General features: G+C 40.7%; 2 protein-coding genes across 2 annotated transcripts in view; both read right to left on the minus strand.

The window, feature by feature from the left end:
• LOC107272002 overlaps positions 1–27,713 on the minus strand; it is an 89,642-nt gene that overhangs the window by 56,324 nt on the left and 5,605 nt on the right. The window contains exons 5-16 of the mRNA XM_025089282.1: positions 22,104–22,227; positions 18,674–18,763; positions 11,819–11,938; positions 11,178–11,347; positions 10,925–11,115; positions 10,605–10,637; positions 9,975–10,096; positions 9,702–9,891; positions 9,416–9,613; positions 7,420–9,315; positions 7,218–7,321; positions 6,928–7,130 (exon numbers count right to left, since the gene is read on the minus strand). Of these exons, the coding sequence (XP_024945050.1) occupies positions 6,928–7,130; positions 7,218–7,321; positions 7,420–9,315; positions 9,416–9,613; positions 9,702–9,891; positions 9,975–10,096; positions 10,605–10,637; positions 10,925–11,115; positions 11,178–11,347; positions 11,819–11,938; positions 18,674–18,763; positions 22,104–22,227 (3,441 nt within the window). The remainder of the gene's footprint in view (positions 1–6,927; positions 7,131–7,217; positions 7,322–7,419; positions 9,316–9,415; positions 9,614–9,701; positions 9,892–9,974; positions 10,097–10,604; positions 10,638–10,924; positions 11,116–11,177; positions 11,348–11,818; positions 11,939–18,673; positions 18,764–22,103; positions 22,228–27,713) is intronic.
• On the minus strand, positions 530–3,851 carry LOC112494993. Its single transcript, XM_025089283.1, has 2 exons — positions 2,837–3,851; positions 530–699 (listed from the first exon to the last, which is right to left on the minus strand). The coding sequence occupies exons 1-2, from the start codon at positions 3,434–3,436 to the stop codon at positions 631–633; spliced, it is 669 nt and encodes a 222-aa protein (XP_024945051.1). The 5' UTR covers positions 3,437–3,851; the 3' UTR covers positions 530–630.

Raw genomic sequence — 27,713 nt, forward strand, 5'->3', positions numbered from 1 at the left:
TTTGTGGTTTTCCTATGTCGTATTTTCAACTCGTTTCAAGATGCGCCTGGCCTGTCGACGGATTTACTACTTGTGGATGCCATGTGTCACTGTTAACCATCTAGAAACAACGGCGTACCTGAATTTACGAAAATATTATTTCCACTTGGCGCTATGGTAAAAGTCTTCTTATATCAGAGAGAAAATCTTCAAAATCGACCAGAGCTCTGTGTAAAATGTTCCGACTTCCTCGCATAACACTATATAACATGGGATGATAAATGGCTGACACCTTCGGAAATACCAGGACATAAACCTCAGGATATTTTTCGTGCTTCTTTTTATTATCGATACTAAATAATCTTTTTTCCTTCTCCTCTGTTGGTTCTTCGGAGTATTTTTAGCCTTTTATTGTAATATTTTATCGTAACGTTTTACTGAAATATTTTATCAATGACTGCACTGTTTACTTTTTTTTTGTTTTTAGGAAATTGATACATTTTTGTGTCCAATTATTCCTTCGGTCCTTTTTATTTTCTGTCACCTTTTATCGTTATACTTCGAATCGTCTTTCGTTTGTACAGTAACAGCTGGATTTAAAAATCCAAGCATATAATCAGCTTTTTTTATCAATACATTTTTTTCCCAATTTTATATATTTCTTCCTCGAATGAACTTCAACTCTGATGTAGGTATCGCTCGATCAAGATATGCCCAACACTACAATAAGATTATGTCCTATTATTCGGATATTTTGTTAAAGCATTTCTTTTTAGTCTACTTTTTTCCTCCTTTTTCTTCGTCCATCTACCCGGGCTAAACTTTTTAAAAAGACTCTGACATAAAAGCAAAGTATAATGTAAATACCTACACACGTCCCACTTTCGCCATATAAGAAAACATCAAGTATACCTGAAACGCGAGTTTTATACGTTTAATTACATTTTTTTTCAACATTTTCAACGCCCACCCTTTAGTCAAATAGTTCAAAGTTCACCACCCACGTCTCATATGAAATGAATGGTTGTACGAAAAGCAGCTACAAAGATCGAAATTGAACCAGGTTGAACAGAGTTCATCATGGGTCGAACGTACACAGGTACGAAGAATAACCTGAGACTTTAAAGTAGCTTGTAAGAGGGGGGTCAGGGGTCAGAGTGCAAGAGAGTAAGTGCTCACAGTGTAGGGTTGTATACGAAAGCAGCACTAGTGAGAAACAACCGCCCGTCCCGATATACCGGGTGGGCATGAATATTTCAGTCGGCGTAAGTGTTTCTTGCTGAGGCTGTAGACGGTATTTCAAGTTTAACAAGCCGTTTGAAAAGTCTTTGGCAGTCCAATCCCTTTCTATGGATAATTGCTGTTGTTTTCCACTTTTTCCAAAATATTACGGTATACCGATTGCGTAATGCGGTATTAAAATATTGGCCATTCGTTTCACACGTCTTTTACGAATTTTTCATTGTTCGTCCAGGCTGACGCATTTTCAATCTGCCCATTTTAGCTGCCTTAAGATATTTTCATTAGTCATCTCCTTCCAAGGATGAAATTCGGTCGTGTCCCGAAACTCATCTTTCTTAGGCATATAATATTTACAGTCGAGAATTACCCACTGTTATTCGTCTCTTTCCTTTCCTCGGTTTCTGCTCATATATAGATATATATAGTGTATGTACGTACACGAAATCATATAGTCGGTGTGCAGTAACGTTGGCAATTTCGTTCCTGTGAAAAGGCACGGGAGGATCCTAAGGCGCCAATTTTCATTTAGCTGACAACGACGTCCCCGAGGAGACTTTTTCTTTTGCAGGCCGAATCAAGAGGACAGGAGCGTAGCGTCGTATATTTATGCATTTCATAAGAAATGAAAATGAAGGAAACAAGGGACGGAGAGAAATAAAATTTTATAAATTCGTCACTTTTACTCGAAACTTTGAAACTCCAAAGTCCTGTCGATTGAAATCCGTGAACTCATGGTAAAAATAATATATAGGTATTGAATATCGGGATAAACAGATGCCCGACTGCTTTTACATACAATGTGGTCGTCGAGTATTACCCGTTGAGGGTTGAACAAAAAATTAATTTCTCGTATCCGAGATAATCAATGTTTCGAATATTCGCGCATGCACCATGTTGAAACCGTAAATGCCTTATGAGCCTTTGCAAATGTTTCCGGTGCTCGATATATGAAATATGATTTTACACGTAAATTTTTATCCACGTGTCTGTGCTTCGTCCAAAATTTGTCATACGGATTTTCATTATTAACTTTTCAAATACGATTCGTGCCCAAAAACTCAAGATACATAACACCGTCTAACTTTCTGAAACTACACGTGACGTAACTATGAACTTGATAATCGTGCTTCTGATAATTTGCCAAGCTCGCAACAAACATAACTGCCTACCCGATATTAATTGCCGTTAACGTCGTACTTTCCGCCATGATTACTTCCCGTCTTCGAAGCAACAGATATCGTCGCGATCGCAATTTATCGTATCGAAAGATACGTTGAATTGAATAACGAAAAAAAAAAAAAAAACCTAGAATTAAGAATGTTCCAAAAAATCAATAAAAATTTATCCATAACGAGCCGTCAGTCTTAATGACCAAATACGAATTCACACGTGCGTACGAGGTATCGCGTAAAAGCAGAAAAAAAGGGTAAAGAAATGAATATAAAAAAAAAAGAAAAAAGAAAAAAAAGAGTCAAGAATAGAATGTTACAGGAGGACGCGAGTAAATACAATGGGAAGAGTGCCGGAAGTGCCTCAGCGGCGGAAGCTTTCGATCCATTACTCAATCCCCTTTAATCCTGAAGAAGCGGGAGAAAACCTTTTATTCCGAACTTACGAGGTTCTTTTTGAGAGCGCAGGGGCTGAGCACCGTAGTGGCCCGTTGCCTTCTGATAAGTCTGCTCAGTCGCTGAGTCCTCTGAGCGCAGGTTAGCGGCTCGCTATCACGAAATTCGTCAGGAGCCAAATTTTCCCGAAGATCGAGCTCGAGGTCTTCCGGTTCACGTTCGATCGGCGGACTCTTCGGGGTAACCGTACTAAGTGGTACCACCTTGGCGATCAGAGTCTCGCTACGAACGCTCCAATTGGATCCGCCATATTTTTTCAAGTTCATCAGGTCCCCGATGCTGCCCCGGACCTGATTGGCCAGCTGAAGATTGGTCCTGGACAGGGCCGGCGAGTGCGGCACGGACTCGGAACCTTTTTCCGTCGACCTCACGATGTCCGGAAGTGTTCCGCTGCTCTGAAGTTTGTCAAGATCCGACAGGGATGAGCCACGACGTATCCTGTGCCGTGACTGAGCACATTTCTCTTTGAGAAATCGTTCCTTCTCCCGGTTTACACTTTTTGACGATATGGATGACCTCATGGCGAACAAACCGGCCTTCAAAGGGAAGAGCAATGCCCACTCGGTCGATCTGTCCCTGTTCTCCATCATTTTAGGCTGCGGACGCTCCTCGGATCCGCTTTCAAAACCACTTAAGCTCCCTCCACACGCGAATCAAATACCACAATCGGCGTCCATGTGAACCTGACTTTACACCATGAAAATTCGACAACTCGAAGTCTCAAACTGAACAAACAAAATTCTTCCGTAAACGAAAAACTGCACGTGGAAATGCCCAGTCGACCGCTTACTGGTACCACCAGGCCATTCAATGCCCGCGACTTTATCACAGCGATAGGTGACATCCGGTTGGTCAGCGGGTCAACCACATCCTGGCCGTATCACGTGCGTAGACCGATACACCATGGGACCATTCCACAAGCGTTGTTCCTCTGCGAGCGAGGTCGAAGAGAAACCGAATAAAAAAAAAAGAGTCAAAGCAAGCTCAGAATAACGATCTAGCACATTGTCGAAGAGCCTGGTACAAGAGCGAAGAACGAAAAGGAACGCGAGACTCGAGTGACGATGAACGTTTGAAGAAGGCTGGCCAGTCGAGCTGATCCGATAGGAGTCAACCTAGTCCTTTGCCACATAGACCTCTCACAGGTTTTTTCACTTAAGTTAACACGACCCCCCTGCAGCGATCTAGTAAGCTCGCAAGAGCCTCTCCGCACTCAGGCCAACGGTACCGCGACACTTCCGTCTAATAAAAGCTAATAACGATCGATAATTGTATTTCAGCGGGATAGCCAACGCTGTAATCGAATAGCCGGGGATAGCACTAGGTAATTTTCAACTATTTTACTTCTCACACAATACCAACAAATATACGTTCCTATCCTATTGAAAATCTACCGCGGCGCCAGTCACTGGTCCCAGCCGAAGACAAAATAAGAGTTCCCAGTGACACCTCGAGCTTCCATATCAGCTGACGCGAACACGAGGACGGTATGTAGGAGTTAACTGATTAACCAGTGCGGGAATCGAGACCTTGCCTTCAAGGTGATAACGGCAGTCTCGTTATACGGGCGACTGATTGCTGCATACCGAGTCTGCCCTAGATAGATTGCCCGAGGTCCTTCGCATGTCCCCAATGTCCACGCACGTCCATAAGCTTGTCCTCCTGACACTCTGTGCTTCTTAACGAATTACGTTATTTCTTTGAATAACAATTAAAAGTGACGTTCCAGTAGCTTCTTCTTGTAATCCATAATGCTGGAGAGCTGGAGATATCGATGGCGCAAACGCCTATCGAGTATGATATGTCGGTAATGACTATCAAGTAAATTCCATTTACGATGATAGATATGGATACGTCAAGTGGCAGGATGAGGTACGTCAGGATTTAATCGAGAGTAGGTACCACTTTGGAGATGATACTTCTTGCTGAACAGGAACCTTGGAAAATAATTATAAAACTCATAATGTAAGGTTTAAGTAGCTGGATATGTCCCATTTAGATGACTGGACTTTACATTGGTACGTACATGAAATCCGATCCTGAGAATTGAAGCTATGGATGGGAGAATAGCAAGAAGCTCGAAGACCTTTTTAGTCGTTAACTCGTCTAGGCGTTTCTTCAGGTTCCCGATGGTCATTAAGGATATACCCCTTGCCTTGTGTACCCATGCGTCCGCTCCTATTGCACTTGGTTCTTTCTCCCTTGGGAGAGAAATTGGTTAGAAACATCAATCTGACTTTAAAGCTGACGACTGCCTTGGAGAGACGCGTCGTAGACGAAGGGCTCGAAATTTCGAGGATAAGTGACGAATTGAGTTCCGAGCTCTTTGGGCTGCAATTCTACTCTCGTAGAGATTAGAATCGTATCTGGTCTGGTTAGCTGACAGATGCGTACTTCAATTCGGAAAGCGACTGACAATCATTGGTCACGTGCTTGCGCTAATGGAAGATACATGTCGGAGTGGGCTTAACCTTGCAACGTGGATGCAGCTTTGGAAACGGCATTTAGGATTCCTGGGAATATTTGCCAAGGTAATGATCTTGTTAATGGGAATGGATGCTAAGTTTTTGAAGTGGCTTTGAGAAATTTTGAAAATTAGTTGTGCTCGCTTCTTGGCTCGTGGCATCAGGAAGGATCTTATAGGCCAAGAGGTCGATTGTGTAACTCAAATGTAGTGAAAATACGAAAAGTAAATAGCTGTTAGCCAATCGCGTGTTAGGTTCAAAAGAAGACAAGCTCAGCGATTGGCTAACAGCTATTCACTTTTCGTATTTTCACTATATTTGAGTTACACGATCGACCCTCGGGTCCAAAAGTATACTTTAAGACGTTTGAAAAATAATTTTTGGTTTGGTTTAAGACCACTCTTGAGCTTTGGGTGGGTAGGCGGGTACTTGTTAGATGATAATCTCAAGTTTGTAGTTATGATAAGAATTTAATTAGCCTAGTACCAAATTTAGCGGCGGTGTTAAAATATTTATTCTGCAAGAGAACATTGAGGCTGATATTATGATTATGGAATAGGGAGACTCGAGCGAGTTGACAGTAGTTTGAGTCTCAAATTGTCGGTCGTGTCCAAAAATAACGATTGGGTTGAAAATGGTGTTAGCGAACCTCATTTTGAATCTCAAGATTCTATTTTCGAGGTTGGAATAATATACGTAATTTCGAGCTGAAGATCCTAACTAGATTTCAGTAGAATCTTTAGGCTAGGACTCGTGTTTACCATATGTATACATGAATCTTAGCTAATCAATAATATTTCCAGAAAGCTGCTGGACCTAATCTGTGCTTACGAACTCTTGCTGAACCCAGCATCGGCCTCAAAGTTCTGGCAGGATCTCGTAGGCTGAAATTGGTGTTACACTTTAATCGGCAAATCCAAAGAACAAAGGAACGGAAGTTGTATAGGCCCAAACCTATGCTAGATTTTCGACTTGGCTAGGTTTTGGATGATACGAGTTAATGATCTTGTCACGTTGATGAACGAGTGCTGGATTATTAATTAGAGTTGGATATGGAAAATTAATGATGTAGTACCGAAACGACTACTTGAGGGAAATTATGGAACTATAGCGACCCTGACCGATAAACTAGGAATCTGTTTTTTTTTTTAAATTACCAAAGATCGATTGCTCTTGATGGCAATTAACAATGTCGGAGGGATTTCGCATGTTTCTACGAAGGACCGAGAAATGCGGGCCGATTGTCGACGGCAAGGCGATTTTTCGACAGTGATTCACGATCATTCGCTAAACGCTGAATCGCTTCGGTGAATAAGAGACGTAAACGAAGTACAGCGTGTGGATAAATAAGAAATAAAAGAGAGGAAGGATAATAAAGACAAAAATATTCCTTTCAAATAAATAACGAATTTCCTCAGTCGGTAAGAAGCGACCCTACCTTTGGGAAAAATTCGATTATTTTCCATAATAGATGAAAACGATAAAATCCTGCATAATAAACTCTCAAATTATCCTAAATTGCCAATAAAGTTCGCCGAACGGATAACGAAATGCGCAATCTTATTCTTGAAGTATAAAAAAAAAAAAAAAAAAAATTAAGATACAAAGCCACTTACGTTAAGCTGCATGATGATTTTATTGTAGGCCCAACCCCATCGCTGTCTCGCTGTCATTTCCGTTCTTTCCTTCAACTGCGTTGGTACGGGTGCTGCGCCGACCAGGTTTAAAAGTTCCTCGTCTCCTGGAGGTTCAGGTGGACTCCTGGGTGGTGTGTCCATCTGCACGCTTTCCTCCAGAGAAGCTTGTTTGGTGACGCTCCCTGCGACAGATAACAATGATCACGATAGAAACTCCAAAGAAATTATTAAATCATTGAAAATCATTTGTTTCAATAACTCCATCTCACCTGGTGGACTGTCCGAACGTGAAATAGGAGGAGTTCCCTTGTACGGTTCCACAAGTGAATTTTCCCGTGAGACTCGTATAAGCGCCTCTTCGCCCCTCTCGTACCTAAATCATCATGAAATTAGATTTAAAGTTTTTATCAGCTCTTACGTATCCATAGTTTATTCAAAGAAACGGTACTAACTGTATGTAACAATGATTACCTCTCAAGAGTCTCATCACGCATCTTGTACTCCCCGTTGACTGTGTTGCTAAGTACAATCTCAGGCTCATTGATCGATTCCTGATCATTGAAATATCCTCGCTGATAACTTTCGGCTCTTGAAACTGGCTGAAGTGCGTTGAAATTCTGTCCATAAGAACTGCCACGTGTCAGTTCTCTCTTTTGATAGGAATCCGTTCTATTCAGGGGCGGCTTAAAGCCCTCTTGATTGATAGAGGAATAAGAATCCTTTCTTGTAGGCTGAGTAAAGGAATCCTTTCTACCGGGAGCAGTATAAGGCTCATCTGCAAAATGATCCGAAGCGTAGGAGTCGCCTCGTGTTAATTTTGGCTTCTGAGAGTGATTGGACTGTTGGCTAATCTGACTTTGATGAGACATTTGCGAATCCTTTCGATGAACCTCCTTGGGCTCGATTTCTGGATACTCCTCGTCGTCCATAATATCCTCATGGTAAGAGTCAGTCCTTGCTAAACGTTTCCCATTAGCCATAACCGTTGTGTGAACTAAGGCAGTTGTGGTTACGTTTGCACTCACGTGATTAGAGGTCATGTGATTGACCATTGTCGTTTGACCTTGAACAGGAGCTTGAGGAAAATCTACTAAAGTGGCCGCAGCTGGACTGGAGTCCCCGGCTGTGGAATACTCGGAGAAGGCTTTGCGTTGTTGACTACTACCAACCGAACTGACAGCGGTATCAAAGGAATCCTTGAGCTCATCGTCCCTAGATTCTAGGGAATCTGTATTCTGTTGCAAAAGCGGACTGGCTTTACCCAGTTTCTTAGTTCTCGACGAACTTACGGATGAGACTTCTTGACTGTCCTGGCTGGGATAGAAATATTCAGATTCACCGGAAGGATACCCGTTTGTCCTCGTTTGACCTTTTGGCGTCGTAACTGAGAGTTCAGGCACCTCGCTCTGTCTCCTACCAGCGTGAGCTACCGTAGGTTCATTGTAGTGACTGTCGTAAGATTCATTATAAGAATCGTCATACTGTTCTCGATAGTTCTGATACTGATCGGAGTATGTATCCTTATAAATATTCTCTTCCTGGTAATCTACCTTCTCCTCTTTGCTATAAGGTACTTGATAATCACTAGTATCCTCCTGCTGCTTCATATATGACTCCTGATAATCATCCGATACCGATACTGGAATCTGCTCGTAATTATCCTGATAACGTTCCTCGTAACTCGTGGACGTGGTGACATTGTATTGCGAATCGTATTGATCCTCCGAATATTGATTATAGACGTCGCTAGCTTGATTGTTCTGATCATACGTTGTAGATGATACGGAAGTCGGATGCTGTGTGTACATCTGATTATTCTCATCGTAATCTGGATAATTCTCATGTATCCTCGTCTGTGATCGATCGTACTGATTCTTTGCCTCCGTGAACTCCTGGTCTTTCGTGTAAGCATTCTGATAAGATTCCTGATAAGGCTGTTGATACTCGTCCTTGTACGAGTCCTGGAGATATGTATCTTCCACCTGCGGCGCTACGTATCCGTATCCTACTTGATCGTAATTATATTGATCCTGAAGCGAAGAGGAATAATTTTCTTTACCCGACTGATCAAAACTATCTTGATAAGCAGGATCGACGTACGAATCCTGCGGCAGATTATCTTGACTATCGTAAGCGTAGTTATAGTCTTCGTTGAATTCGGACTTCTGATAATATGTGTCCTCGGCATTCGACCAGGTCTTCGGCAGCTGTCTTCCCGGCGTAGCAGGAAGAGACGTTGGTTTACGACCAAGAATAACGCTACTGGGTTTCGTAGGGGTCGGTGGTAATTTTTTCCCCGTTCTTTCCATTCGTGGCATCGGCCAATGCTGAGACTGCAATGCCGACCGACGCCGCGAAATTTGGCCGCTAAGTAACAAAACACAAAATCTTCATAAGTTCATTCTTAAATTTACCTCGACACTCGAATACTTCTGATCAAATTTATTACTAAATTCTCAATTAATACCTAGGATCAACCTCCTCTGAATCATAGCTACGCTGCCTCTGAAACGCAGGTCTGAAGTCTGGCCTATGGATCCCGATAGTCGACGACGGTCTCCGAGACAAACTCTTCCGGTTCCGTTTATTTTCATAATACGTGCTACTTTCTGAGTACCACTTCCCTCCGCTATCCCATTGTCTGTCTTCGTCATCCTGACCATATCTAAAAATCATATATACCCAACGTTATGTAAATCACTCCAGTTACGTACGAATGCAACGGGCTCTTCCAGGATCCATTAATTACTTACCTCTCATCTTGATAAACGTATCCCGTAATGCTATCGTAGTACTCGTTGTACCGGATATCCGTTTGGCAATCAGGATAAGTGGCGCTCATCTTTCCGACATGTGTATCAGTTCCATATTCGTCCGTCATGTAGTGCGAGTGCTCGTCGTAGAGTGTCGTCTGCCTTTCCAAGGATCTTCTTCTGTGAGTAGCTGCAAAACAGTTCTTCCTTTAATCGAACAATTCAACAAATTCGATATGATCAATCAATGTATAATCATCCTGGAGACAGTACCTCTTTTCCTAGAAGATATGCTTGTCGTGGTACCAGGATAATACTCGGTGTCACTAAAAATCCTGGTATCGGTATCGATCCTCGCTGGATAATCATAGCCCTCGCTGTACCAACCCTCCTGACTGAAAATATCAAGGATTTATTTTAAAAAAAGTTTCATCAATCTTTTAAATCTAATATCCACGACGTCTTTGATGAGATGACACGTACAGTCGAAGATCATTATCTCGAGCCAGCTAAATGATTCATGCATTGAAAATACTGCTCTTCTTTTGTCTTCGTAATCTCAAGGATAATTAAACCTTCTTTAACTCCCTTCTAGAACTGATGGGTTTCTAACGATCTCAAGAAACAGGTCAAATCTATTGTGAATAACGTTGCGAAAGAACCGTATGTAAGATGGTGTAAAAATGAGACTACTCGTGTCCTACAGAGTTTGCTATTGCGGTTAATGATCGATGCCGCTGAACATATATCGAGTATTGAACATAAATCTAAACGAATGAGGCTTTGCTATCGATTACTATAATGATAGCCGATTATTGATTAATAACGAACGAGAAGTTACGTGAGTATGTGTGGACGGGAGAATAAAACAAATTCTCACGGAGTTCTGCTTGTCCTTCGTACCTGTCTTCATGATCCCACGTATGCTTCCGTCGTCTGATTCATGGAAAGAAAATAATATACGGTAGAGACGTTCTTGTTAGAGAAAGATTTTTAAGCTACGATCTTCCTTTCCAATATACAAGGTTACTGGACAATTGATATCAATTTTACGAGTTGTATATAGTGTGCTTCATTTAAGTTCTAACTCGAGATGATTCTTGTCACGATATTTTTCTTGGTCCATACTCTTCTTTATTCCCCATTATCTTCGTGTTGCACATATTGGCACGCTGGGTTCACGACTATAAGAAGAAATTGATTTTTAGTTTCAATAGTGCTACCTGTGTTCCTTGTAGTGTCTAGGTCGACTGTTGTAGAAGAGAGGCTCGGAAGACTCGGCACTTGGTTGAATTGAGTATCTAGCTGGTGGACCCTCCTCAGGATAAGGTTCATCGTACCGAGGGCTATGACCTCTGCCACTGCATCCCCCATAGGAACCAGGTGCTAACCTACCACCTACCGTTGGTGGAATCTATAAGGGAGGAAGCAGTGGCTGGGTATGCTTTTTATTAATTATTACAATGTCATTCGTACCTGATGATCGTCTCTCTCGTAACTATTTTCACGTGAAGTCTCTAAAGAACGTTGAGGCGTTGCCAATTGGTTCGCCGCTGTTCGGAATTGGGAAGCTGAGCTGTTCGCACCCTGACCGCCTACAGGGTAATTCAGATCCGAAGTGTAATCTGAATCTTCGGAATAACCAGCTGAAAGAATTCAAAGTAATATTTAATTATGATTATTAAAAAAATAAATAAAAGTAAAACATCATGACATTCGAATAGGATTTGTATATAAAATTTGGCGCCAATTTCCAATTATCATTCGGTAAAATAGCGGCAATAAGTTACCGACAGAGGTATAGCAAGTTAGCCGAGAACAGAACCTGAAGGTAAGGAGGTAACGTCGATCGGTAAAGAAGAGTAACCGTCAACACTAGCGTTTGCTTCTTTTTTGAAATAATAAAGAAACGTTGAAAGAACAAGAATACTGTAGACTGAGAGATTAAAGTGAAGTAAAAGTCATTCGCTCGGATAAGATTAATGGTTTGACTTATCAAAGTAAAAGCAGTTGTTCGACGAGTTGAGAATCGAATAGGAAAGGGAAGCAACAAAAGGAAAAGAAATAAACGAAATGGAATAGGCGAGATACTTGAGTCTACGCTCGCAAGTACTTACAATGGCCTATATTGTAGAGTATCTGTCGGCGTGCCTGTTCTGCCCGTGCCTCCTGGTCCATTGTGTTGTTCAGCATTTCCAGCTTCCTCTGCAGGTCTGCGGCCTCTGTATTCTCCGGGTCTTTCGGACAAAGAACAAATCCTGGTTTAATCTTGGGACTCGAAGGTACGTTAAGAGTTTCTTGGATAAATAGATATTCGAGAGCCGGCGTGCACGGCATTAACTATATCGTGAAAGACATCTTTTGTCACATCGCTCAATGCAAGTTTAGCTTTACCTTAGACGTTACACGCGTATCGCAAGGTACGTATACGATAAACGAAAATAAAATATTGCATGGTTGAAAAAAGAAATGAAAGACTCGTGAAATATCTCACAAAAAGAAATTCTTCCAAGTTTCACCTCGCTTATTAACCCCCTTGCTATTTCACTTTATATAATGCATACCCCGAGTATACTCAAGGTAACGTTCAAGGGGGTTAAAGGTAAAGAAGGTTTGACCTTAGAAGGCATAAGAAGATTAAAGGATGCGACAATCCACGTGCTCTATATATCGGCTAATTCGCATAGTTGCGACGGGTTAAAAACGTTCGCTAGTGAATTAGATGAGGTGTGAAATGGTGCCTTATTGTTTTTCTCACTATAAAAAGAGGTTGAAAAGGGGTAAGGTCATCGTGATGGGGTACTTTGACCTTTGCAGGCTGTAGGGTAACGCTGGATTTTTAATCAACATATTTAACAACTTTCAAACGTACGTTATGAAATAAAACCTTCACGTGCGCCTATATGGATTTGATGTTGAATAAGAGAAAATTAAAATTTACCACTGAATCTACTGGCGGGCTATTTGAATTTGATTAACGGTTTTCACTAACTGGCTAGAAATATCTGTTACCAAATATATCCGTGGGTGTTGAATTTAATTCAGTAGACCATTTACACGTGTTTTCTATCAATATGTCGAGAGTGTGGAGAAACACGATACACAATCCACGCTCTGCTTTACCATTGGAACACACACGTATGTACATACAAATATATACGTTGCTGTCATAAGCGTTTGCACATGGTGCAAACCTGGTAGTTTAAATTATACAAGTTTTCTTTGTACCCCCGTTACGTAATGCTAACTAGTATCAAGTTTCAAAACGCTTCGAAACTTTGTGTACGTCTTTATAACTACCTTCGTTTTCTTCCTCTTAACCGATAACTCTGCAAATCTTCCCATCCTCAAGTATCATATCGATCAGTTTACACCCTTTTATCTTTTTTGTAAAAACATCAAAGTTTGCACTCGCATTATTCCTTGCGAGACGTATTAATCAAGCGGTATATACTATTCAAATTTGAAAAAATATTTTTTCAAAATCACTAATTTTTTTGACAACTAATATATCTAATATATTTATATATTTATTACCAAGCAGATTCTGCCAATCGCAAAAGTCGGTCCGTACCAATTTCATTGTAACTTGTCAAAAATATTTGTGTCACTTTTTTGAGGAATTTTCAAAAAAATCAATTTTTATCTCTCACGCGATTCTCTTCGCGAAATTTTTTTTAAATCGTCAATGTGTCTTCGAAACAATGTGTTTCTGCTTTTGCAAATACGTCACTCTAGCTCGCGTGTCAAATTCAACATAACCTCACTGTTTCGACGTGACCTCCTTTCTTCAGTGATTCACATACGTCTTACTTGACAATTTGCAGTCGGGTATATCGACAAGACAACGTGGTTCAATTTTAAATTCTATAAATGTCATTTCGTCCCTTATCGTTATTTATTGCGCAAAAACATCACAATCTCAAAGTAGTGCCAAACGTACCAAGACTATTTATGCTAATTTTAAGTCTTAATTTATGTCCCCCACAACACGAATACTTAAGGGGATGTTATGATGGATAGGATATAGTATGCTAGTCTTTGCGCCATTAAAAAAAGCCTAGCGTGTTAATTCACGCTTATACTTCTTCTCGGTGACACTGAAAAATATGTTTATATCGTGACTACGTGCACTGTCTGGTGGAAGAGAATTTTATTTTTTTTTTCCTTCAAATTCCAAAAAGAAACGCATACGTACGTTTGAGCAAGTAATGTTTGTATATACTAAAAAATGATAACTAATTGATTAATTGCACGATTCAAGACAATCGTCTTTTTTCAAAATTCACACAAACTGTCGTGCAATAATTAGTAAATTCATGTTTTGTCTAGGCCGTCGTATTTTAAAGTGAAGTAATTTGTACGCTTAGGCACAAAATCATGGTAAAATTTCAAAATTTTTCATTTTTCTCTTTCTTCACAATTTTTTTTAAAAGACGCGTTTCAAGAATTCCTTTTTCAATATTTGACCAAGCAGTAAAAATGATAAGGATAAAATATTTTTTATGACGTCATTTTTATTCATGCATTATCCGTCACTAAAACTTTAAATGCTTTTCTCTCGAAGCACCATTCTTCAATCGTGTTGACAGCAAATAAGAAAAACTATACAGCCAATTAGCACGGTCTTATCTTGTCGAAAAAAAGACCAATATCTTTTACAAGACGTAACAATTTTTTTTTTTTATTAAAGTAGAAAACAAATATTCCCAATATTCCTGCCGTTACCGCCTTTTCGTTAATATCGATTGTATTTTTTATTATTAATAATATCGATATTCTCAATGCATTGATATTATTATTCAATATGCACCCTTCCGGCTATGACAACCGTATATTATTTCGTCCGTCAATACGGATCGAATGCAAAAAGGGAGAATTTTTACGAGAAATATTGTATTATTCCTAGCAGCCATATTTCTTCAATTTGTTTTTCTTCTTTTTTTTTCTTAAGTGTCTTCCATTATTTTCAAGTTCGTCTCTGAGAGGGTAGCTCGCAGAATCGCTCTTCTATAGTTCAAAACTCATAAACGTACACAGCCTACTTGAGTGTCTGCGCGAAACATGTAGGCCATTATAGATATCACCGATACCATAAAGTACCAATCAATTCACGTGAAGAAAGGTAGAGAAATGTTTTATGAAAATATAATTCCGCATAGCCATAATTGAAAAGCAGATTGGTTTTTAACATGAAAATCAGAAATAAGAAATATCCTGTAATAAACAATCCTCACCTAACCTAACCTAAAATTTTCAAGTACAAATTCCTATTTTCCGCATGACGCTGTTAAACGCTCTTTAGATAATTGATAATACGATCGATTAAACAGGACGAAATCAGATCAATAAATTACATCGATCAACGCAAAACGAACCATCGAGTATAAAAATATTTTGCAAAAAAAAACCAAGGAGTAACCATACATGACTCAATAAAATTGAAGCATAAAGAAAAAAAAAGAAAAAAAAAGTGATAGAAAAATAAAATAAAATTTTAAAAATCTGATTAAACCGAGGGTAGATGTGTACGCGTAATTGGAAGATTACACCAAATGCTTTCGGCGAGTAAACTTGCCGTCCATTTAATCCGCGATAGCGTATTAGCGTACAAGAGAATAAGATCGTGAACGGAGAGAGTATGAAAAAACTCAGAGGGTAACGAGCAGTCATTGGACTCGGTTTCCTACTTTACCGGTAGTTTACTCTCCATGCGAGTATCGGTCGCGAAGGATACAATTACAAGAAAGGTCAAGCCGAATGATTAAAGCTCGTAGAGCTCGACTCGATTCACAGATGGCGAGTAGTTACGAAATTTTTTTTCTGAAATTCACCACGAATCGTAAAGCCATCGGCTACTACCCGTTTCCTATAATTTCTTCACCCGTTCGGACCCTAAGGATACTTAAAACCCTTAGCACTGGACCAGTCACCTGTCGCTTGAAGAAAATATATGAAAAATTGAAAAAAAAAAAAAAATGTAATATCACCGCCGCACCTTTTCTTGCACTTTTGGCCTCCTAGCGGATTTTTCGCGAAACGCCCGAAGCAAAGCTTCGCGATCTCTTCGGTAACGTATTTCCTTGCCGGAATAAAGCAATAAAGTGACGCAATAGCCGGGTAACAGCTGCCCTACGATATATTGACAAACTTGAACGAGTCTTCTCGATCGAGCTCCTCTTCTATTTTTCTTTCCCTTTTATTATTTTCTACACTTTCCTTCGGTTCGAGGATTTTGCATTCTTTACGTTGGCCGAAAAAAGGGAGGAAGCTGAGAACGATTGATATAAGCGTCAAGGTATACCTATATGCATATGTGAAAACTTGATAAGTCACACACGAGTATATCGTACATGGGTAAAATTTCATAAATTTGACAAATACATAAACGGTCGAAAACATCGAAAATTTTCTTCCTGCATTAAACAGTGAATCGCCGATCCAACTTATGGCACGAGAGTATTCGAATCGATAAGGTATCTCGCTGTTGCTAAGTTCGATAGCGCGGATAGCGAATGGCGAAGCCCAAGACCGAACGATATAGTCGATGCTCGATACCCGATAGATAGGAAACTGTTAGATGAGAATGATTCGAGGCCGTTCCGAATCCCTTCCATTATACGAGAATCACGGTTTCCCTATGCCACTGAGATTTCATTCTATTGAAAAGGAATTCACGAAAATCCTTAGAAACTCGACGCGTTATCAATTTTAATCTTGTTTTCCTCCCTTATCAGTACATCACTGCGAAATCCGACGAATGTGCGATAAAGATTTTTTTTTAATATTAATTTTTTACCAATATCTTTTTCCTGACTCGTAACGGTATTCCCATGCATCTTCTGATGAGACCGAATACCCATAGGCTCCAACCCCTTTTTTTTCATATTTAGGTAAAATATTGGATCTATAATTTTTTTAAGTATATACCAGTGCATTGAAATTGCAACTATAGTCGATATACGATTAACGTGATTAACACGAGGAAAGGAAAGCGCCGAACTTTATTTTATTTTTTAAATTTTTCTCTTTACCTTTCGACGTAAAGTCACGTTTATCGTTTTAGTGATGCTGCGCGGCAATCGAACAGTGGTAAGGTTCTAATTGTGAGACAGAAGTCCTTGCGGTTGGAAGGAAGAAGAGAGATCAAGAGATAGAAGTAGAAATAGAGACTCAAAAGTAGGGGTAGGTCAAGCAGGGCCAGACCAATTACGTTTACAGTGCCGCAGCCATAGCTCTATGCATCTGCAGGTACCCTCTTTAACTTTGTTAACAACCCCCCACCCACCAATCACACCCCCTTTACAAATATTATCGATTATCTCACGTACCCGATTTCCCACCCCTATCGCTAACTTTCAATTTGGGCAATTTGCTCGCAATTTCAAAATCCAAAAAATTCACCCTCTTGTGCTATCGCCGCGCCACTGCTTCCACGTGCTGTGCTATGTCGGGAAGTGATTGTGCGTTATAATTTTTTTTTTTCAATGGTCAAACTTTAAAAATTTTGCAAAAGGGTCACGGTCGAAATAATTTTTGAGTAAAACAATAAAGTCAAAATATAAAATGCAAAGACGTACCTATATTCTTTTAAACTGTTAAATAATTTGAAAAAAAAAACACATCCCTGATGTATAGAAAAAAAAGTCTTGCCATTATTTCTTCGGCGGATTTTACATATAATTCGTTCTGGGCTAATTTCTTACCTTTTATTTCATACAGAAATATTATTTCGACCATTTACCAGCATCGAATGCAAAAATCGTATTTACCAGCGACACGGGCACCTGCTAACACTACCTCGGACGTATCGCACAAGGCTGTTGCGCCAGCGCCCGTTTTCCGGATAATTTATTACGCTTTAATGCAAAATACCTCGCGAAATGTTTCACCGTAGAAAAGGGTGGGCTAGTCTATTGCAAGAAAATTTAGTTTACCCTCAAAAACGAGGGTGAGGAGGGTGTCTACAGCGTGCTTTACTCGGATCTTGAGCGTTCGATGTCGATATACATATACATATGCCCCATACAATGAAATAAGTTAGTTCGAAGAAGAGATCGAAAAATTTGAGAAAAAAAAGCAGATAGCATCGAAAAGAATTTTGAAAAAAAACGGACAAGGAAAAACGACCAAAGTCGGTCCTTTCAAAGAACTTTGAATGACCCGTGCGTCGAGAGTGGTTTTCCGAATGGAAAAAAAAAAAAAGAGGAATTCGGTCCACCGCACTCTCGATGAATCAGGTACACACGACACAAAAGATAGTGAAGCTGATAACATCGAACATCTCCATCAGGCTATATTCACACGTTTAACACGCAAAAATACACACAAGGCACGCACAGATACCCGCGGCACAGAAAACAAAAAAAAAAGAGAAGAAGAAAATAGGTTTTGTCGGAAGAAGTGCAGTGCGCACGTGTCTCTTTGGAAATTGATCGACAAGTCACCAGTGGGAGGTTTCATCGTTGGTCTCCATTATTCATGTAAATTTCCTGCATTTACGATTTACCTTACGAGGAACGATCGAGCGATCGAGTCTAATTAAAATATGAGAGGCCGAAGGTCAGGGCTGTGACACTGAAGAAAAATCTAGGTATCGCATAAGGTAACCTTGACGAAGCAAGTTCCAAAGGGCACTTGAAAAGAGAATTCTCTGGTGCAGTGGCTGGCGAGCAAGGAGGGGTTGGTACCGCTAAGTACGTTCAGCCCTTGTTTCCCGATCCGTGGACGCAGAGCAGAGAGACGGTTGATGACCGATACGAATGACTATGTGCTGTCAGTTAGAAAGTTGAAGTGAAAAAAATATTTTGAAAAAAAAATTTTTTTTTCCAATCCCCATAATTCGTACGGGGCAATCGTTCATTATCGATTGTCAATAGTGTCTCCACGGATCGGTCCACGGCCGAAAAGGTTTAACCGGGGATTTCGAGCGAAGAATTGATGATTTGTCGATCTGATGATCTTGAGGGTACCTGAGCCACACGTGGGCCGGGATGCTCGCAGCTTCATAGCCGTTTCGCTTGTGAGCAGGGCTTTCCATCCGGTCGGCGGATCGCACTTTCCTGATCATTCAACGAACACGATCAGATTGTCGATCCTAAGACGCGAGATCGCGGATCCTATCGATCTCATGTCGATCTCAGACATCGCGAATTCAAATGTATACGCGAATATATAAAAGGTTGCGTGGAGCGATTCCAAGGATAGAAATATTTTTTTTTTAGAAATTTCAAAAATAACATGAAAATTCTAGAATTTCTTTTTTTTTTATTTTATACGAAACATACTTTTCTATAATTCCCACTGTGCCTACCTTTACGGTTTATTATTATTAATTCGGAATGAATCGATCACGTATACGGGATACATACATTGCGGCAAAAAGTGGTATACTTAATATATATTTCGTGAAAAAAAAAATATATATATTTTTTCATTATATTCCATTTATTATATTTTTTTGGAGGAAGTCGAATCGTAATTGGCATCTAGACGTCCAAATAGGCCGTGCGTGTTACGTGTTTCCCGAGGATCGAGAAAAATGAGAGCTTTCGTGATATCCGAGAAGCAATTAGTCAAGTAAGCCCCAATTAGTGTGCTACCCTTAGCCAGTTGTCCAACGTACGCTATTATTAATACAGTCGTATTGTGCGCAACTCGTGGAAATGTTGACCGATCATTTCTTTATGTGCACAGTAAGTACGGATAAAATTGGTTCGAGGAAAGAAAAGCGAAAAAATAAGAGAGAAAGAGAAGCACTGTATTGACCCCGACAGTCGTGATCTACTTTCAGGCCATCCCAAAAGGACATGAGATAAAATTAGACACACTAATGAACGTTACATATTTCAACCTTTTTCCCTCTAATTCTACAACAATGCCTGAATTCGAAAAATTGATAAACGTAAGAATTGTAACAAAAACATTGTACGGTCAGACACCATCGGTACTACGGATAACAAATTGTAGGGTTGCTAAGGATCCGAAAGAATTTTAATAGATAACGGCAATCACTTTTATCTATTTGTTGACCTTGGGAAAAAAAAGGTCCATCGAAGGTAGAAATAATAATGGAGAAATTTCAATAAATTTATGAATCTATTTAAAGAACGATATCTTGTCAAAGGTGAAACGTGCAGTTTCGGTAAATGAAAAAAAAAAAAAAAAAAAGATAACAATTGAAATGGTGAAAAATTTGTAAATGAAAAAAAAAACTTTCATAATAATTTGCAAGATCTGTTAAACGTAGGAATTGAAAAAGAACAATTAGTCCATATCTTAAAGCAAGTATCTTATTAATGATGGCTGCGGATTGGGTAAGTGGATAGTGATTTATCGCTCTCCTAAGTTCTCCTGAATAAACCATCCAGCCCAGAGGGTTGCCAACTAGGGGAGGCTTCGGCTTTCGGTCGACGTGAATCAGCCTAAGCGTACAACTTGCTTAGAAGCTTGATTTTACCTAGTGAGACCAGAGGAAAGAAAATTCAGGAATTACGATACCAAAATAAACGAATAAATACTGCTAAGAATTACTGGCGGAAGGAAAGTGCGAGAATTTTGGTAATTGTAGAAATCGAAAAAAAAAAAAAAATAATAATAATAAAAAGTTAGAACGTGTCATACAGAGAAGGATGCTGCCCAAGGAGCAGTAACAGGAAGCGTCAAGTATAGAGACGGATTGAAATGTATAAACGGAAAAGTCGAATAACCCAGAAAAGAGGAGACCGAGATAGAAATGAAAATAAAAATAGGAAAGAAGAATAGCGTCAGCAGTATACGGTTAACGTATGGCTCCTTTATATGCCAGCCCCTTTTTCCTTATTTCGCAACACGGTCAAGTGGAACCATCGTGTGACGTAAAATAATTTTCACCTCAGTTCAAATAAGTTGCGCGCTGCTTAAAAGGAAAATTGAAAACGGCTGTAAAAAGGCTGAATTCTCGTTGGATCTGGATCTGTTAATTGCTCTGGATTCAGTCATCCGCAAGCTTGACTGGAACGTTAAATTTTACAAAAAATGTACTGCTCTTGCGTTCTATCCCGCTTACGAGGAAAACGTGAAGAAAACCCTCTGGAAGATTGGGGTGAATTCCGGATTTCATAAAAGAGCTGTAATTTGATGACTGCTTCTCATAACCCTTGGGTGTATCTTGTGACAGTAAGTTGATAAACTTTCCGAGTGGATCGTTCGAGGGAGGAAATTCATGTTGATCAGAAGTAACAGAACGTGTAGAGGTATCGTAGAATCAGGAGGATTTTTACTGGGGAATTTAACGTACGTAAAATACGATTATAGAAATGAAAACAAGATTTTCGTTGAATATTGCATTTTAAATATATTCTTTTTATATAACAATTCCCAGTAGAAATTATAAGCTTGTTTAAGCCGTCAAAATCTTGATTTCTTTGATTAATCAATTTTCCGCTTTAAATCTAATCTCGCTTTTACTCCAAGAAATCCTCTACAGGTAGGACTGAAATTTGCGAATTGAAAGACAGCCAGTTCTAAACTTACATTTGACCCTTTAAATTTTACTAAATTTCTTTACTTTTTCAGCCGACAAATATCTGTTAGGACCTCCAGGGTTATATGGGATCCAATATCGATAAACTCAGTTAAGACCTGGAAGGTCATATTAAATTTTATGAAAATCATTTCAAACCCTGATTGTTCTAAAACGGATATATCTACCAGTCTGAGGTTCAAATTTGTACGTCCAAACCGAGATTACAATTTTGAATCTGGTATTATAGGTTTGATAACGATATTTTATATAATGAATACAAAAAATTGTCCAAGGGCAAATTCCAAAATAAAAAAATTTCTAGATACAAAAAACGATTTTCTTTATTTCAACCGTCGAGTGATATTTATGTATTTTCAATATCCCGTTGCTGACGTTATACTTTGAAAAATCATGCGGAGATGCTGAAAATGAAAAAAAGGAGAAAATTTCGCCTTAGCGTTCAAATAAATTTTCAATATCAAGGAAAAAAGGGGATTGAGTATGAAATTGAGTGTTATCGCATAGAATGCATAGTGTGTGGCCAAATAAAAGATGGGCATGCGCGTGGCAGTAATGTTGTTTACGACATTTAACTATAGCGCCGTGACGTCATGGCTCAGGGTACAGGATTTTCCTCCAATTTCATTGGACTCTTCGTCCTCCCTCTAATAACGACTATTAATGAATTTCCTGTCGTATCATCGCATAATCATCCGAGTACACGTGGCGGACATAGTTGGCAATCGCTCCACGTATCGGAAGACGAATTAACGTAAGTCGAGATCGTCAGGTTATAAAAACAGGTAAAACCACGCCCGTAAAAAAGCCCGTAGATTCGAGTCTTATTAATCGCAGGATAATAAAACAGACATTTGAAAAACACATGGACGGCTTACCGAACGGCAGCTCGAAACGGCAGTCTATAAGAAGCGTATGACCAGTTGGAGATTTGGTGCCGACTACTTCGCCACCTCGCATTTCCAATTCCGAATCCAGGCTGACCCATTGTCCCGAACCGTCCTGTAAATATAACAATTTATTGACCTAACTCTTAGCACAGTAACAGGTTTCTCGCAGTCAATGTATGATTCGTTATTTCTGTTCAGTGACTCGTATCATGCCCACGTATCTCTGCAAGCATGGATACACCCTGAGAGGAGAAATTTTCTTCAAAGACGAAGAAGACTAAAAATTGTTCAATCCTAAGTCTTCGTTCGCCCTCGACTTATCGCCGTAGGATTTAAATGTTAACACGAGATCATGATAATAGTCCAGGTCTCTGGATCTGATCTTGCAATAGGTCCAAAATGAAATTTTCATTAATTTTGGTATTTTTCATCAAATAAATTTTTTTTTCTCATAACGGAAAGTCAAAGGATTTTCAACCGACCCAAGGCTTATTCATTTTGAATTTTGGAATTTTTCGCCAAAACGACGACCGTAGGCAAAGGAACACTATTCGATGGAGTATATAGTATGTTTACATGTACATATATGTAAAAAAAGATACGTATAAAGGGTCTACGACTTACACGGCGTAGATACGACTAACATAATTTTTTGGAATCTTTTCCAAAATTGATTTTCAGTTAACGGCGGCCAAATAGTGGAGACGAGGTCGGTCAATAGTGACAACGTTGAAAGTAGATCGTCGCCACGAAGACGCGCCTTGTTATTACGCAACGCAGGCTCGCGTTAGTTAATTGGCCCGAGGCGGGAAAATTTGAATGTTCAAAGCGAATAATCGAAAAGGTGGAAATGAGTTTGTAATAAGATTTTAAAGTGAGGAAAGTTAATCTATCAATTTTATTCGACCTGCCCTTTGACCTTTTCGCGTTATCTTGATTGTATCTATCAGTTTTGGCAGCAGTTGTCGGAATGGATGACTTTTCACAACCTTTTTCGAATATCGTAACAACTTTTAAACTTTCCTCAAGTTCGAAAAGTCCCGAGCATAAAAAAAAAGTCGCCGCTCGACCTTTGCGGAACCTTTTGGCAGTTGAACTTTTCTCAATTTTGATTTTGCATGAAAGCAAGAAACATTCCCCAAGCACCCGTTTCCATTGAATGGATTTGTTTGTTCCGAATATTGCCCAATGAATTATGATCCTGTGGCAAGATGGCGCACGGTCGAGGAGAAAGGGTGAGAAGGTCAGGGTTTCACGACCGCCTTTCGAATTACTCCTTAGCATTCCTTCTGGACCAACTACGCTCTGGAGATAAATGTGTTGTTCAATTTTACACGGTCCACGTTACTACCCCTAACCGAAACCCCTCCAGGAATACAGAGTAATTAATTTCGAGGTACCACCCTGTGGTGTTCTGTGAAAAAAAACCGCGAAGAAGAGGGGGGGGGAGGCAAAAATTTCATTTACCCTCAAAAAGTGCAGAAAAAAAAAGTCTGCGAATTTTTTGATAAATTTTCCAGAATTATGAATTCGTATTACCTGGTTGCAAATGGGGTGGTGGAATGTGTATACGAAGGAGACAGTGAGAGAAGCCAAGAAACCAGTGCAGATAAAAGCACGAACTGTATATTGTATATTTATTTGAAAAATTTCAAAAATCCACATTTAGTGCATAACGAAAAATTTTTTTAGGGGATGAAAATGTGCTGAAAAATTTAACTAAGGAAAAGCGAGAGAGAGAGAGAGAGAGAGAGAGAGAGAGAGAGAGAGAGAGAGAGCCGGTATTATCGTCAGGCCAGGATTAATGACAAGCCCCCGGAGTAAGGGTTACTTTAAACGGAAACGAATGACCTCGAACAGGGGTGGCCCGTTCACAGTCCCTAGACCAGCTAGAATGTATACCTATTATTAGAAGTCCTAGTAAAGCCGATCCTCCGACCTGGCCAATAACTTACCCACTAACGATATCCGTCCAATCACTCGGCGATGATTCTGCCCGGATAATGACGTGGGGTGAATCCGCGTCAGCTATTTTACATGAAATCAACTGCCAGCATCGCGTCAGTCGTCACGCTGACGTTCCCTTTCCAGCAGACCTAAGTTAAAATCTCACGGGAAGCAAATTAGTCCAGCACGCACGTTCGTTCCCCAGATTAGAATCTGTTCCGGCATTCTAATCAGGCTAACATTGAAATCCGCTCGATCTACAAAGACAGACGCAAGGGTTGATTCGAATTTCAAGCCTGGACAAATAAAAAAAATTCGTAGACCAAAAATGGCCATTTTCAGCCCTTCAACCTTAAAACACTAAAATCTTTGTCCCAGATCGTTATAGCATTCTGCCGGAAGTAGATAAGCACAAGGGTCAATTCGGTGGATCCTCGGAACGCGCATGCTGAGAGTTTTAAACAGGAAGACTTTTCCCGCCGATTTTCTTAACCCTAAAATTGCGCAAGAAAAACTAATTTCTCCCGAACCCTTAACCACGTGACCGAAAAAAAAAAGTACGTTCTCCATTACGTAAGTAACGTTCGGGTGGCGTACGTTGTACGAGGTAACAATAACGTGGGGAATATTCCATCCAGGACCGCCTACGTATGACGTAGTGATCTTTGCTCCCAAAGTGGTTAACACTGCGTGGCTGAAAATATGGAGCGGATATTGGAGGATGAACGGCTTCTTCGTCTACTTTCCGCCCACCGCTGTTTGCGTAGAAAGCAATACGGTTACTCTGGATCCTCGTCCGAGATTGCCATCTAAACATTCCTTTCAGAAGCATAACGTCATACTTTGGTATAAAGCTAAGCGAAAGCCGATCTTACTGTATAAGATATACCCCGTGTGACGTCTCAATAGGTATGTGCCAATCGGAACGAGCAAGTAATCCCAAGCCCGACCGGAAATCCCAGACTCACGTATTTCACTATTGGACCTAAGATTGATACCGGACCCAAGTCTCTTTGGGTAGATCAGATTCGGATAATACACTAAACGACGTCGCGACGCTCTGATTACGTTATGACGTGTCAACCAGTACCCGAAGGATTCGAGTCTTGCGACCTCATGATAAGATCACGTCACCAGTCATCCGGTAGTTCGACTACACGCAAAAATACCGTTTGCAGAATTAACTAGGTCTTACAAGCACTTGGACCAGGTCTTGTCAGACTTCAGGAATAGCACAGGTACCCCAGATTCTTTCTTAACGAATATGAATCCTTCTCGGTGAATTCGTCGAGGAGACAGTTTTTGCTTGAAAAGACACGATCGATAAGGGTCGTGCCTCAGTCACGGTCGGAAAGCGACTACCCGAGCCGAGGATCGATCCCGTGAGATTCTTCGGGACAATAATAATTTTAAAAAATATAAAATAAATCACTCGGTCCCGCAGGCACGGTCAACGTGAGACCTCAGAAGCGCTACTGGGTCTACTTGATTAATCGATTCGCAACACGGAGTATTATTCGCTAACTGGTTATCCTGCTTTGCCCTTTCACAAAGGCCTTTTGTTCCAGCAATGTTTACCCTGGCTGGTAATGTAGCGTGCGTCTTTTTTTAAACGAAAAAATGACAAGGCTGGTAAACGGGGGTGGGTGGGATGAGCTCAGCAGAGCCAAGAGTACAGGAAGTCCCAGGGAACAGGATCGACGGGTCTCAATAGCTGAGGACGAGGGGGGTGGTAGGTGCGTGAGAGCTTTGTCAAGGCCCCGAGTAGTTCGTTGGAATGGTCCGTGACGGAGGAGAAAGGGGCAAGGATGAAACTGATGGAAAAGGGTTAGAATTGCGGCTGGTATAGACGGCGATCCGCTACTTGCTACCCACTAGGAGTTACTTGACAAACCTCAGTCAGCGCATTTCTAATACGAATCGAACGTTCCCGGCCGTGTGGATCTCGCGTGTGCGGCTTTATGAATATTTTAAGCCAGACCTGACCCAGATTTTCCCCACGAGATGGAGCCACCGTACCCGTTTCTTCCCATCCTTGCTTGGAGTCCACGTATCTCTCTCCTCGCGACTTCCTGACAAAGACGTCTACTTTCCTACGAAGCAACTCCAGCTGGTCAAACCGGATGTGCCTGAGTGGACCCGAGTCGCGATTAATATTTTCGATAACGATCTCGGTGACAACGTGACTTTTGGTGCTCGGTCGAGGTCGTTGACCTGGAGACGAAGAGAAAAAAAAATGGCTGGCATGTGTTCACGCGTTACACCAATAAAGTTTCCCAACCCCTGCGCCCCTAACGATTCGGCTGTTTCATTGAGCGTCCCGAGTTGGCTTGTTGCCAGGTGACGTCATCGCACGAAGAGGGTCGCGGGGGGTTAAGAGCGATGAGACAGGAGTGCAGAGAGCATGGACGGGTGTTCCCTGGTTTACAGTTGGATCCTCGAGCCAAGCGAAGGACCCGTCACGAACAACGAAATCCTCTGATCTAATTTCTCCAGGAACCACGAAGACGAGGTTGCAGACGAGACTCCGTTCCCACGAGGAAGTAATACTCCAGGAATCATGGAAATGAAACATTCGTCAACCCCGCGATATATTCTCGCCGACCCCGGGGCGTCGGATAAATTCCGATAATCCATCCGTCCCTGGGGAGACTTACTCGATCTTAAGAGCGGATAAGCATGGGACGGTTGAAGCTCTTACGAAAGAATAACAACCTGCCGCTCTTTTCCAATTGCTGCCTTATATTATTGCAAAGCTGAATTCGTTTTGACGGTAGGTTCTTTGGGATTTGGACTCGAAAAAGTTTTCGCTCAACAGTAAAATTTGGACTTGATACTCGAACCTTCTTTACCACTTGCAATTTTCAACCTACGATCGTCTCCTTGGGAGTTTAAGATGCGATTGGTCCGTCGGTAAAACAGGGAATTTAGGATCAGAATGTTGTCAGAATGTCTCATTACGTGCATTGACGGGTTTTACGTGTCGAGTGTGACGTCAGATGAAATAGGGGTAGTGACTGGAATAGGACGGTTGTGGTACTTGACGTGATAAGGCTGAACGGAATCAAGGTTGAGGAATGAGAAAAATAAAGGAATGGACTTCAGGGGCGAAAACGTACACGCAACCCCCTGCCCTTGTTTTGAGGTTGTAGTTGAAATAACGGAAACCAAAACGGTGACGAGGGAATAAGAAGATCGTTTGGTATTAAAAGGGGGGTGTAGAGGTAGGCGGGCGAGTAGAGGGTTGGGATGATTATTAGAGACGGCAAGGCTGAAGGAGGGTGCAGTGGCAGACTGTGTTTAAACGTAGCCTGATATCGACAGGAAGGGATTAAAGAACGAAGTTGATCCCGAGTCGAAAATTTAAGGTTTCCGTCAAACCTTCCAAGGTTGAGCCTATTTTCTTCCTTCTAATATCTCCCCCTCATTTTCCCATCCGTCTTTAACCTCTTCCTCCCTCGCTCGCGATCAGCTTCACCCGCGGTTGAGGGTGGCTGGATTTACCTGTACTTTGTATCAAGTCCGTGGTTACCGTATTTGAGTCACTGGTTCGGAATAACGGGTATGGATAATGATGCGATTTTGAAAAAAAAAATTTTTGATTTTCCATTCGATCACTAATTTTCACTCGTAGTCAACAACAGATCGGAT

Source organism: Cephus cinctus, unplaced genomic scaffold, assembly GCF_000341935.2.
Source record: "Cephus cinctus unplaced genomic scaffold, Ccin1 Ccin1_scaffold1086, whole genome shotgun sequence".
NCBI lineage: Eukaryota > Metazoa > Arthropoda > Insecta > Hymenoptera > Cephidae > Cephus > Cephus cinctus.